We start from the raw sequence: 13,064 nt of genomic DNA, 5'->3' as shown, positions 1-13,064 counted from the left end.
GCAGGAGGTCTGGGGTATTGGGGAGAACCCGGCGCCCACCCGTATCTGCAAATCCACACTCACAGGCCGTCTCCTCGAGGGCCGACAGAAGGACGGCAGTTGGGGCCTTCTGATGCTTCTGCATCTGGCTTCGGACGCCAGATACTTTCTCTTGCCAAGTGCTCCCTAGAAGCAAAGGAGCCCAAAGAAAGTGTAATTGACACACCTTGCCTTTGGTACTCAGTTCCTGAAAGGGCAGCCTTAGGGTCACAGTTTTCCACCCTTTTAAAAAGCAGTGGAACCTTTTCCCCAAACAAACTCTTACTCGTGTACTCATCAATGACATGGGCCTTGGACCCAGACTGGGCTCAAATCCTGGCTTTGCCGTTATTGGATGGGTGACCATGGGCAAATTACTTAACCCCTCTGTGTCTCATTTTGCACATCTGTAAAATGGGGATGGAGTATAACAAGTATCTGCCTTAATAGGGTTGCTATGAGGATGGAATCAATTAATATTTGTAAAGCATACAGAAGGGTATCTTGATAGGTAGTAACTCTTGTATCCTTCTGATCAAAAAATAGGCATGCAGACTGAGACCAGTAGAGCAGTCCCAGTTGAAGGACAAATGGATAGGGCTGGGATCATGTTCAACCTTCTTCTCTGAAGTAACCCCAGTATTTACTAAGCCACGGGTACTGGGCTAAGCACTCCATGAGCATTGTTCTAATTGTTACCCATCCCATTTCACAGATAAGGAAACTGAGGCTTCAGGGAGGTAAAGTGACTTGTCTAGGGTTTTACGGATGCAAGAGGTGGAGCTGGGATTTGAATGCTGGCCTGTCTGACTGCCAGGCCCACACTCTTTTTTTTTTTTTTGAGACGGAGTCTTGCTCTGTCGCCCATGCTGGAGTGCAGTGGCGCAATCTCGGCTCATTGCAACCCCAACCTCTCAGGTTCAAGCAATTCTCCTGCCTCAGCCTCCTGAGTAGCTAGGATTACAGGCACGTGCCATCACACCCGGGTTTCACCATGTTGGCCAGGATGGTCTCGATCTCTTGACCTCATGATCCACCCGCCTAGGCCTCTCAAAGTGCTGGGATTACAGGCGTGAGCCACCGCACCCAGTGGCCCACACTCTTAATCTGTATAGGCACTGTACTGTCTTATTAACATCATCAGTCTCCAAATCTGTCCTTAAACTCTGTGTCACAGCACCATCCTTTCTAGGATGCTTATATCCAGGTTCTATGACTTTAGTTTTCATCTTCTATCTTTGACCCCTGCAAGATATTCAAAAAGTCTACCCCTAGGCAGGACTAGGAGTTTGATGGCCGGCAGTCATAACCATAAAGGGTCCTAGCTGGGTTCAGCTATGAGTATAAGTAACTTAATGTCGTGAAAAATACTTCATGTAAACAGGTAAAACTATTCAACAAGGGCCAAAACTTTGGGTACAATACATTTTGTAGGTTTATTTTACTACATATTTTACCATAATTTATGTTATCTGTAAAATACACATGAAATGTATCATTTTAACCTTTTGAAAGTGCACAAGTCAGTGGTTTTCAGCACACTCACAATGTTGTGCAACCATCGCCATGCTCTAATTCTACCACATTTTCATCATCCCCAAAAGAAACCCTGCACTCACTACGGAGTCACTCCCTATCCCCCTCCCCCAAGCCCAGGAAACCACTAATCTGTGTTCTATCTCTATGGATTTGCCAATGCTGGATACTTCATACAAATGGAATTGTACAATATGTTGCCTTCTCTGACTGGCTTCTTTCACTTGCAATTATGTTTTTCAGGTTCAGGAATATGATACCTTTCTGAGAAACCAAATGAACCCAAATTTCAACAGTCTGATGCGTACAGGTATCTTTGAGTAGCGAACTTTTCATGTTCTGCCCTTTGCACTCTCCTCTCTCCTTTAAAACCTGCAAGTGGCTGGAAAGTCTCGTTTCTATGAGCTTATTGAACCTGAACTCTGTTCTTTGGCTTCCAAGCTCAAGCTCCAGATGCCTTTTTCTTTTTCTTTTTTTAAAATTTGAAACGCAGGCTTGCTCTGTCCCCAGGCTGGAGTGCAGTGGTGCAATCTTGGCTCACTGCAACCTCCGCCTCCTGGGTTCAAGCGATTCTTCCGCCTCAGCCTCCCGAGTAGCTGGGACCACAGGCGCATGCCACCATGCCCAGCTAATATTTTGTATTTTTAGTAGAGACGGGGTTTCGCCATGTTGGCCAGGATGGTCTCGATCTCTTGACCTCGTGATCTGCCCGCCTTGGCCTCCCAAAGTGCTGGCATTACAGGCGTGAGCCACCGCACCCGGCCTCTAGATGCCTTTTTCTTGAAGACTGGCAGCATGCAATGACTCGGCATCCCCTCATTTTTGGGAAGTGACAAAACCCTTCCAAATTCTCTTCCAGCCCCAGGAAGGTTTTTCTCTTTTTTTCCCCCTCCTCTTCCCGACATAACTTTGACTTTTTTTATTCTGAATAAGATGAGCTTTATTTATGATTTAACAGTCTTGGATAGCAAGTTTCTTTAAAAATGGCATCAAGATGCAGAAAGAATGATTCTGCAAGTTATATCAGAACAGATAAAGAAAATGGGACACAATTTTCACTTGTTTCATCATCACTGCTATTTTGAAATCTCCCTGCTGCTTTTTTGGCTCCTTTCTAAATGAGAAATTGTGTGGACTTGCATGTGGAAAGGGATCTCTTAGCCTGATCAGTGTTACTAAGAATCCAAGTTCATTGCCTTATTCAGAATTCCCAGGGAAATAGCAGTGGTTGGTGGCCAAGATACTGATTCATAATCAGTAACCTGGTCCTCGTCCGGACTTTAGTTACGACTTACAGGAATCTTACAGCATACTGTTCTTTTGTGATGTATTTAGATAGTGTCAACGGGGTCAAGGTTATTGATGTTATATTTTTCTAACTTCTCTGATTGGTCCAGCAAAAGCTGAACTGTAATCTGTGCTACAGAATTATTCTGAACTTAGTTGTTTACTTCTTCTGTCCACTCCTGCCCACCTGACCCCAGCCATCTCAGAAATCTAAATTCTTCATCACAAGAGGGTCAGAATTAAAGATCTGAACGATTCAATATGGACCAGTCTCCACCACCAGACAAGCAACTCATATCATGTTTTTTTCTCTCTTGAAAAGGGTTGGATGTTGTCTCTCATCTTTCTCTGACTCCCTTCTTTCCTCCGTTCCTGGTTTATCTTGCTTCAAATTCTAATATTCTTTAATCCAGCATTTTCTCAATATGGACTGAGGACCTTTTGATTCAGACTCCTCAAGGGGAGGGGGCCTGAAATCTGCATTTTATTTATTTATTTTTTGATACAGAGTCTTGCTCTGTCACTCAGGCTGAAATGAAGCAGTATAGTCTCGGCTCACTGCAACCTCTGCCTCCCCAGGTTCAAGTGTTTCTCTGTGTCAGCCTCCTGAGTAACTGGGATTACAGGCCTGTGGCACCACGCCTGGCTAATTTTTGTATTTTTAGTAGAGATGGGGTTTCACCATGTTGGCCAGTTTGGTCTTGAACTCCCGACCTGGTGATTCACCAGCCTCAGCCTCTCAAAGTGCTGGGATTACAGGTGTGAGCCAATGGCACCCAGCCTGAAATCTGCATTTTAAACAAGCACCCCAAGTGACTCAGGTGCATGCTAAGGTTTGCAAACCATTGCTTTGGTACCTCTGAAGATGAAGTTTGCCATAGTAGCTGGGACCCATGTTGCTACAAGTTGGGAAGGAAACTGGGCTTACTGAATTACCTGTGAATGCCTCCTGCAGGGCATAAATGGGTTGGTTTGGAACCGGTGGCCTCTCTGATCCCCACACCAGGTCCACAAGGTTGGTTATGATGGACACCAGATGTCTGTTAGAGCCTTGGAGGGCCAGATCATAACTCTCCCAGGTGTCTGCAGAGACAAGAAGGAGTCACTTGTCCCTTGCCCATTTACGCCTCAGGAAAAAATTGTGATTCAAGCAAAGTTAGTCCTGGTTCCATTTGTCTCCCTTTATAGCCCAACTTCCCCAAGCCTGCCCCAGAAGCCTGCCCATCGCCCCCCACCAGAATGTGTGCCCACACTGGGATATGTTTCTCATCCTCTTTCTGCTTTCCAAGCCTAATGCCCTGAGCCCACTCTAACATTGCGCGTCACAAATTGGCTAAGCTTGTCTTTTTCTCTGCCAGTGGCTGTGGGTGGTCCTTCTTTTGGGCACTAATTATTTTATCTGGGCTTCAGTGTCACAGTCCAAAGGAATGGTGACGGTCAGGCTGTTGTACAGGCTGGCAAAGAAGCCAGGTCTAAAGCACAAGCCTTTCAGTACATATTCATGAGGACACCCCTTTGGGGAAATGGGTTGGCCAGCTGTCTGGGGCTCCAGAACTCAGGGAATTGTATTCTCAGGGGTCTTTTTTTTTTTTTTTAAACTCAGAGGACCTCCCAAATCTTTGACTCTTCTAAGCTACCTTCCAGAAGAGGGTTACCAACTGATTCCAGCACCATCATTGGTAGAGTTCCAGGGCACAGAGGGTGGTTCTGGGTTCAAGCACATCCTGGCCTATTAATTCACTAGATCTTTAATGATTCACTGAATCTTCTAGTTTGGGTCTCTGCACTCATGAATTTTAAAATATTTGTACTCATTCTTTAAATGTATTCTAATTACACAATCCACGATTACATCCTCATTGTAAAACATCATTGTAAAACATTCTGCAACTGCCATTTTAAATGCTCTATCTTTATAGTCCCACCGCCCCTCCTTCTACCAAGGTCCATTTCTTTATATCTCAGGGAAGCTGAGTCACCCTTGTTGGCATGGACAAATTCAGGGACTGAGGGAAGAGCATACCAATGGATAAGAGGAAGGGGTCAAAACCCACACGCCCTCCAGCGGGGATCTCGGTGAGGAGCCAGGTGACAATAGGAGTGGTGCCAACTGAAAGAAAGATAGGAAGGAACACAGAGGTCACCTCCAGGGCCAGCTCCAGGCCCTCCAGTCAGGGGTTCTGTCTGATCATCCTGCCATGTGTGTCTTCCTTGAGATCAGTGTTGAAGGTCAGGGATGGCCTCAAATTTCCTAAGCTGCCCATAGGGGCCCAGCATGGTCTTACATGCACGCTCTCACCTATACCTTCCTGAACCTAGTCCAGGTCCCAAGACTTGGGGGTCAAATCCATGTAGCCCTTCTACCTTCCTTATGGAGCTCCCAGTTACAGTCCATCTGCCGCTCAGCCTGAGTCCAGTAGCGACTGTCGGTCCATACGGCTGCTTTCTTCATGGTCACCACTGCTGTTCCTGGGGCAGAACAGAGAAACTTGCAGGTGAGGGTGAAGGAGTGGAACGTGGCATTAGGCGACGGATGTACAACGCAGTGCTGGCTCTGAGAACACCACCAGGGGCCTCTGGAAAGAGGTTCTGTCTTCCATTGGAAGGAAGCAAGGAAGGAGATGTTAAAGAGAGAGATGAGCGGAGCTGCCAGAAACGTATCCTGAATCAGGCACCTCTGCTTTGTGTTGAGAGCTGTTTGTGGGGGTCATTAGGACTTTCAGCAGAAGGAATGACGTCAACTTTTGGCTGCATGTATGCGCTCTCAAGAAAGATGGGGCTCAGTGTCAAGACTCGGTGGCTGATAGGGATGCTAAGCCAGAGACTCAGCTGTGGACTGGTGGGGAAGACTAATCCAGAGACTTTGGCAAAGAGAAAAAGAATCAATGGTGCATGAGACAGGGCAGCTTGAAGCCCAAGGAGGAACGTTTGAGGATCAGGAAAGGAAGCTTGGATTTGATTGAAGGCAGCAGGATCAGGGTGCGAAGCCCCTTCAGAAACTATGACTTCATCAAGGGCTTCGATATTTGTGTCTCATTTGGCCATGTGAAGTGATGTTGTCTGTAAAAGGACTGGCAGAGGAAAACTTTGTCCCCAAATGAGCCCTCATGTGAAGGGAATCAGCAGGTTCTTAGTGGTCAGAGGTAGAAGTAGCAAGTATTCAGAAATGGAGCCCGGGAGTGCTGGACTGGGTGTGGCTAGAGCAGAGGTAATGAGCATGGGAAGGCAGCTGGGGAATGGGGCCTCATGTGCCTCATTTCTACACAGAAAGTGGCTGGTGGGCTATGAGATATATGCCCTGGGGAGCCTGATGGTTTTGGGGTGGTGGAGGGAGACAGAGAGAGTAGAAGGGTTTTCTCTACAGTAGGTTCTGGGGTCCTAGCTGCTGTGACTCTAACCATACTAGGTCCTCTGTGACCACCTCTGGATCTGCCAACAAAAGCAATAGGGCTGGGTAGTGACTGTTACCTGCAGACCCTGTAAAGCCTGTAATCCACGCACGCCTCTCATCACGTTGGCTGATGTACTCATTCTAAGAAATCAACAACATCATCATTAGCCTTTCTCGTGGTGTCAGATCCCACATGAAAGGCCCCCAGCCACATCCCAGTTCTTTCTGTCTGTCAGCTCCAACCAGTCCTATAAGCACAAGCACACCTGGCGCCTCTTCCAGGAAGCCCTCTGTAACTCTCCTTCAATATCTTCCCTTCCTTTGAACAACTGTATCTTTTGCGGTCCAAACCCCACTGTCCACACTGGACTATTGTGCAAAGGAGCCTTGCTGTCCTGCCCTGCAAATTCTATGCACTCTAGGGTCCCGTCTTTTGGTTCGTTTGGGTTTTCCCCTCCAGCTACCCCTTCTCCCTCCTGAGTCTAGCATAGTAGACTGGGAACATCATAACTTCTGTGAAGGGTTTACACATTATCGTATTTTGATCCTCATAATCCTTGGAGCCAGATCTCATTACTCCCGTTTTGCAGAGGAGAAAACTGAGGCTCAGGGAAGTTCAGCTACTTGCCCAATGTTCTTAGCCCTTCCCAGCATGTGGGAAAACTAATTCAAACAATCTCATCGACACTGAAAATGCCCTCTCTTCCAATGGGGCTGGTGTTGGAAAGGTGGACGGGGTGGAGGGTGGAGCAAGTGGTGGGAAACGGTGGGGTGGATGCCCTCTTCCCCAACCAACGCCATACTCCCATAACCCAGGATTTTGGATCATTTTGCTACTCCATTCCACAGAGTACGGGAAGGGAGCTTGGAGTTCTTCTAGTCCAATTTCCAGCCCACCTTCTAACCTCATAGGGCAGGGATACCCTAAACATTCATTCCGGATCTGCCTTCTAGGAATTGATGAAAATTGATTCTGAAGTTGTTGATAGTTTGATTTCTTGAGGTCAAGGCGGTTCGGCAATGTCTGCCTGCCTATATAGAGGGATACATTCAGTTGCCCTAACACTACCGTGCCCATGCTCTCCACTTCCCTCCCTTCGCCTGTCAGATCCTTTCTCTGCCCTCATCTTCTGAGTTTTAACAGCTCCTGTTTATGGTCTCTGACTCAGGGCAGCAGAGAGGGCACAGGGGAGAGAAGCTGCCCCTTACCATGTGAGCATCCGTGTCTGGGATGATGTAGGCGGAGAGATTCTGGATCTGCATCTGCTGGCGGAGAGCTGCGAGGGACACTGTGGTGTTGACCACGGTAACTGGAAGGTACTGACAGATGACAGGAAGACACCGAGACACACACACACAGATATGCACGTTGCTTAGAGAAAATGACACCTGGGTCCCTGGCCTCCAGAAGAGCCCCCAGCCTCCCCTAAAGCAGGGGTTGGGGGAAGTTAGGCTGCCCTGGCTTGGGAAGGGATGGGGCAGCAATTGATGTTACTGCTTAATGTAGCTCAAGATTGCCTGGGTTGAGTGAAGATGGAGGTGTTGAAGAGTTTGGAAAGGGACCCCTTGTGACAGTAATGGGACCTGAGTCTGGGAGGAGGGTGTGGGTGAGAACTGCAGGGGTCTGAGCTCTGGCACTGGGCCAGGCCATGCAGACGCTCCTTCTTTGGCTACCTGGGGGTAGGGTTGCCAGATTAACAAATAAAAATACAGGACACTCACCTGGTTATGTTTGCATTTCAAATAAAAAGTATATAATATTTTAATGTAAGTATTATATTAAAACATGCACAATTTGAGGCGTACTTGTACTAAGTTCTTACTTGTTATCTAAAATTCAAATGTAACTGGGTGTCCTGTATTTTATGGCAACCTTCCCTTCAGGGGGCTGTTTCAGGTTGCCACCCACTGGTCCCAAATGGCAGAGGAGAGTGGATGAATGCCCCCAGCAGTTTGAGATAGTGCCCAGAAAGACCCTCTCTAGACCAGCTATTTCTTTAAAGGGTGTTTTATCTTTAAAACCAAAAGCATGATTTTGTTTGTGCTGTTTTGCCGTTTTGCTTTCTACTCCACGGTATCCATGTTTGTTTTAATATAAAAGTAATGTGGTTCGCCCACCCACCTGCCTGCCCCAGGGGTCCCATAAAGTTGATATTGGTAGCAGATGTACTGCAATTTTTCCCATGGCTTACGGTGCTGCAGGCATGCCTACCCCTTAGCCCTACTCTGAATGTAGAAAGAATCACTCTGGTCTCCAGCTAGGAAGCTGACTTCCCAAGCCCCTTCTGCAGGGCCTTCTCATCTTCACACCCTAGGCCTCCCTCTGCTGCCCTTCAATTGGCTCTTCTTTGGTTTTTGTTTTGTTTTGTTTTTGAAACAGAGTCTTGCTCTGTCACTCAGACTGGAGTGCAGCGGCACGATCTTGGCTCACTGCAACCTCTGCTTCCTAGATTCAAGCGATTCTTCTGCCTCAACCTCCAGAGTAGCTGGGATTACAGGCATGTACCACCAGACCCGGCTAATTTTTGTATTTTTAGTAGAGACGGAGTTTCACCATGTTGCCCAGGCTGGTCTCGAACTCCTGATCTCAGGTGATCCATCCTACTCTGCTTTCCGAAGTGCTGGGATTGTAGGCCTCAACCACCAACCACCAAGCCCGGCCTCTGCTGGCTCTTCTAACCCCTATCTTCCTCCCTCTTCCCTTCTGTGCTTCTCTTTTTGCTGTTACTCTAGAATTTGTCTTTTCTTTCCTCCCTTCTTCCTCGCCTCTGCCTGGCCCCAGCCAAAGGCCAGCTAGCGGCCTCCTGCCCTCCTCCCTCCTCCTAGAGGGGCTTCCCAGGCTCACAACAGGGTAGAAACAGATAGCCTGCTGTAAGAATGAGTTGGAGGGAGAGGAGGGTACCCAGAGAGTGGAGGGGGGAGGAGCCTCAGAGTCGGAAAGCAGGGGCTACCAGCTGAGCCAATAGGGGATGGAGAAGATGATAGGGCAGGGCAGGGGTGCCGCCGGTGCACGGGTGCTGGGGGGGGCGGGAGGGGGATTCGCGGGGGCGGGGGGGCTGTGCATGGGGGTAAGGAGGGGCGAGGGCACTCACTGGGGGGTTGATGGAACAGTTTCTCACATCCTGTCCTCCAACGTCCACTGCCTTTGGGTGGCCCCAGGCACAAGCTAGAAGCCGGGAGAAAAATCCAGGGTCATTTGGGGATCTGCTAGTTCCTAGAGAGGGCAGGGGCATGCTCCCTCAGCCCGCCCCACAGGGCCTCCATCCTTTGACACGCACGAAGCTGGCCAGCTCCACTTGAGGATAAAAATAATCACATTTCATAGGAAATCAGGCTGAATTGGATAGCACCCTGGGTCACAATCAAAGAAACTTGTTTCTTAGACAAGTGATTGCCACTTTTGGATGGGTTTTAGTGCTCATTAAATCAATTTTTTCTTCTAATCTAATTGGGTCTTTTCAGGGTCTAGTGAAGTGGAAAAGTTGTGTGTAAATTAGAATTTTGTAATCAAATTTTCTTTGAAATGCTCTAGAGGATCACACTAAATAATCATCCCACCTTCATTTTAGCCTTTTATAAATCCAGTTGTATAATATATTGGGTTAACTTTAATTCAAGGCCCCCTTGCACTGCTTCTTACAGTCCAAATATTTGCCTATCATTCCAGGCTCATTTTCAATATTTATAAGACAGAAACTCCAGTCTAGCATGGTGGGAAAAGGTGGATTAATTAGTATTAAAAGACACCCTATTATGTGCCAGATACTGAACACAGCAATTCATCTACAGTATCTCATTTGATATTGTGACAGCCCTGTGGGGTAGGTATTGTTGACTTTCCGCGGAGGAGGAAGGAGGAAGCCAAGGCCCAGACAGATTTGGTAACTTGCCCAATTTGTGCCACCAGGAGTCAGTGGTAGAACAGGCATTCGAACCCAGGCCATCTTTTTTTTTTTTTTTTTTTTTGAGACAGAGTTTTGCTCTTGTTGCCCATGCTGGAGTGCAATGGCACGATCTCGGCTCACCGCAACCTCTGCCTCCTAGGTTCAAGAAATTCTCCTGCCTCAGCCTCCTGAGTAGGTGGCATTACAGGCATGTGCCACCACACTCGGCTAATTTTCTGATTTTACTAGAGATGGGGTTTCTCCATGTTGGTCAGGCTGGTCTTGAACTACCGACCTCAGGTGATCCGCCCTCCTCAGCCTCCCAAAGTGCTGGGATTATAGGCGTGAGTCACCGCACCTCCAGGCCATCTTATTACAATAGAAGTGAGTGCCCTTTCTGTCCACCAACTCCGCCTAATCTGAGAGGTGGACCAGGAAAGGGTGACGCCACAGAAGGGACAGAGTATATGGAGACCTAGTTTCCAATTTGAGCTCTGCCCCAAATTTAGAGTGACTTGAGAGTGACCCAATATTCATTGAGCAAACATTTCCTAAGCACCTACTGTGTGCTAGGCACTGGGCTAAGTTCTCCAGGCTCTGGATCTCTAGAAAGGAGGGGCTTTGATTAGATAAAATCCCTTCTTGGCCCGAAAGCCAGTGGTCTCTGATAGTCCTCAGCCCTAACCCCCCTATCTTTTAGTGAGGGATTTCCCTAGAGAGTAATGGCGGCCTGAGTGTGAGGAGACATTACACTTTCCCAACCCCACCCTCCTCTCCCTGCTTTTTTTTGAGACAGAGTCTCGATCTGTCACCCAGGCTGGAGTGCAGTGGTGCGATCTCGGCTCACTGCAATCTCTGCCTCCTGGGTTCAAGCGATTCTCCTTCCTCAGCCCCCCGAGGAGCTGGGATTACAAGCATGTGCCACCACGCCTGGCTAATTTTTGTAATTTTAGTAGAGATGGGGTTTTACCATGTTGGCCAGGCTGGTCTTGAACTCTTGACCTCAAGTGATCTGCCTGTCATGGCCTCCCAAAGTGCTGGGATTACAGGCGTGAGCCACCATGCCCAGCCACACTTTTCCCTTTAGAGTGGGTTGAGTTACAGATGCAAGGAGGGTGGCCTGATTTTGCCTGGATCTTACAAACTCAAGGGTCAGATGCTACCCATACTGTTCACTTAAGAAAACAAACACCCATTTCTGTAGCAACAGATCCCTGGCAAAATGTTGACACTAAGAAGCGGGACGCAGCCAACTTATGTCTCTGGACACCAGAATATGCTGTTCTCTGAGGCCAGGGCTGTGGCTCCCAAGAGCAGGCTTTGTAGCTGAATGACTCTGCCGTCCCTGGCGCAAGGCCTGGCACTGTGTAGGTGCTCAGGAACTGGACACTGAGTGACTCATCAGGCCGTGGTGACAGACAACAGAGAAAGGAAGGCTAGGTTGCGAGTGCTGAGCTGGGCACCTATTTGAGGACGGAGAGTGTGCCACAGGAATGACAAAGACGCTGTCCCTGACCAAACTTCAGTTAGGATCCCCCAAAGCCTCTTCTCCACTCGGCCTTGACCTTGGCCTTCTGCGTCTGTTCTGCCCTTGCCAGGCCTCCGTCACCCAGTCTTAGCAAGAATCCTGCTAAGTCAGTTTAGACACCTTTGATATCTGATCACTCACCCTGGCCTGCCGTCAGCAAGAATCCTGTTCAGTCGGTTTAGCAAGAATCCCCCTGCCCTTGCTATCTCCTCTTAATACTTTCCTATCCAAGGATCCCCTCACTCTGCTCGTTGGCTACAGATCCCTGGAAGACTTTTCTGTCATCAGAATTGAGTCCCATCTCTCTCCTCTATTGCAATGCAGTAGTCTTAAATTAAGTTTTCCTTACTGTTTTAACGAGTGTCAGAATAATTTTTTTCCTTTAACAGAGGGAATGGAAAGGTGCCAAACCAGACTCGATCCAAATCACGAGGGCCCCCAGAACTGGCCCTGAGGTGCCTCTTCCTCAAGACAGAGAGAGGAAGCAACAGAAAAAGAGACGCTTGGGCCCCAACCCTCACTCCAACCCTTTCTGAGCCCAGAGGGGAGAGGTCAGAGCTGGCTTCCAGCGGAAGCTAGGTTGCACGTACCACAGAGAAGGACCAGCCAGGGGCAGCAGCCCCCATGAGCCCGGGCCATGGGGTCTCCAGATGCCGGCGCTGGGTGGATGGAGGGACAGGGGAGAGAGGGAGGGCTCTTTCTCGGGCCTCTTCCTCCAGGCCTTTCCTGGGCGCTAGCAGACAGGGGGTTGGGGCTGGCGTCAAGAAGGAGGCGTCTGGCTCCTGGATGGAGAGTGCCTTTCTGGTCTTTTGGAGGCTCTGGGAGTCAGGTGGGCAAAGAAACTTTGGGTTGCCCGAGGCGGACTGTGCAAGTTCGCAGTCATCTAGGATAGGGTGTGAGGCCACCCTGGGCAGAGTCCAAAGATCTCGGAGATAGAGGTGCAACAGCTGGTCTCAATCAGCCTGCTTTTCCCAGCCCCCTCTCAGTGGCCAAGCCCCAGCCATTCCTGAATTCTGTCCCCACTCCCTCCAGCAAGCTGATTCCCATTAGCTCCCACACTCTGGGCTCTGGCTACAGCACTGCTTCTGCTGTGGGGACGGAGATCTGCCTCCTGCTGCTGCCCCTCCTCCCCTCCTCTTCCTCCTCCTCCTTTTTCCTCCTCCCTCTCCTTTTCTTTTTTCCTCCTTCTCCTTTTCCTCCTCCCCCTCCTTTTTTGCCTCCCCTTCTTTCTCCAAGCTGCCTGGAAAAACCAGTGTCCTCTCTTCTTGTAGTGCTTGGAAAATCCCACTGTACCCCTTGGGAAAGTTGGTTGTGACTGGAGTGTGACTCTTGAGCCAGGATGAGTCCCGCCAGGAGCGCCCACTCTGTATAGGTGCTGCCAGCTCTGGTGGCTCCCGCCTGTAATCCCAGCACTTTGGGA

General features: G+C 48.9%; 1 protein-coding gene across 1 annotated transcript in view; it reads right to left on the bottom strand.

Moving 5' to 3' along the window:
* Positions 1-12,283, bottom strand: part of XPNPEP2 (X-prolyl aminopeptidase 2) — a 31,873-nt gene extending 19,590 nt beyond the window's left edge. The window contains exons 1-8 of the mRNA XM_032260167.1: positions 12,235-12,283; positions 9,325-9,398; positions 7,442-7,552; positions 6,310-6,373; positions 5,206-5,310; positions 4,865-4,951; positions 3,778-3,924; positions 64-165 (exon numbers count right to left, since the gene is read on the bottom strand). Coding sequence (XP_032116058.1) covers positions 64-165; positions 3,778-3,924; positions 4,865-4,951; positions 5,206-5,310; positions 6,310-6,373; positions 7,442-7,552; positions 9,325-9,398; positions 12,235-12,283 — 739 coding nt within the window. The remainder of the gene's footprint in view (positions 1-63; positions 166-3,777; positions 3,925-4,864; positions 4,952-5,205; positions 5,311-6,309; positions 6,374-7,441; positions 7,553-9,324; positions 9,399-12,234) is intronic.
* Between the last annotated feature and the right edge of the window lie 781 nt (positions 12,284-13,064).

Source organism: Sapajus apella, unplaced genomic scaffold (assembly GCF_009761245.1).
Source record: "Sapajus apella isolate SASKATOON/1434 unplaced genomic scaffold, GSC_monkey_1.0 scaffold115, whole genome shotgun sequence".
Lineage (NCBI taxonomy): Eukaryota > Metazoa > Chordata > Mammalia > Primates > Cebidae > Sapajus > Sapajus apella.
This window is presented reverse-complemented; position numbering and strand designations above follow the sequence as displayed.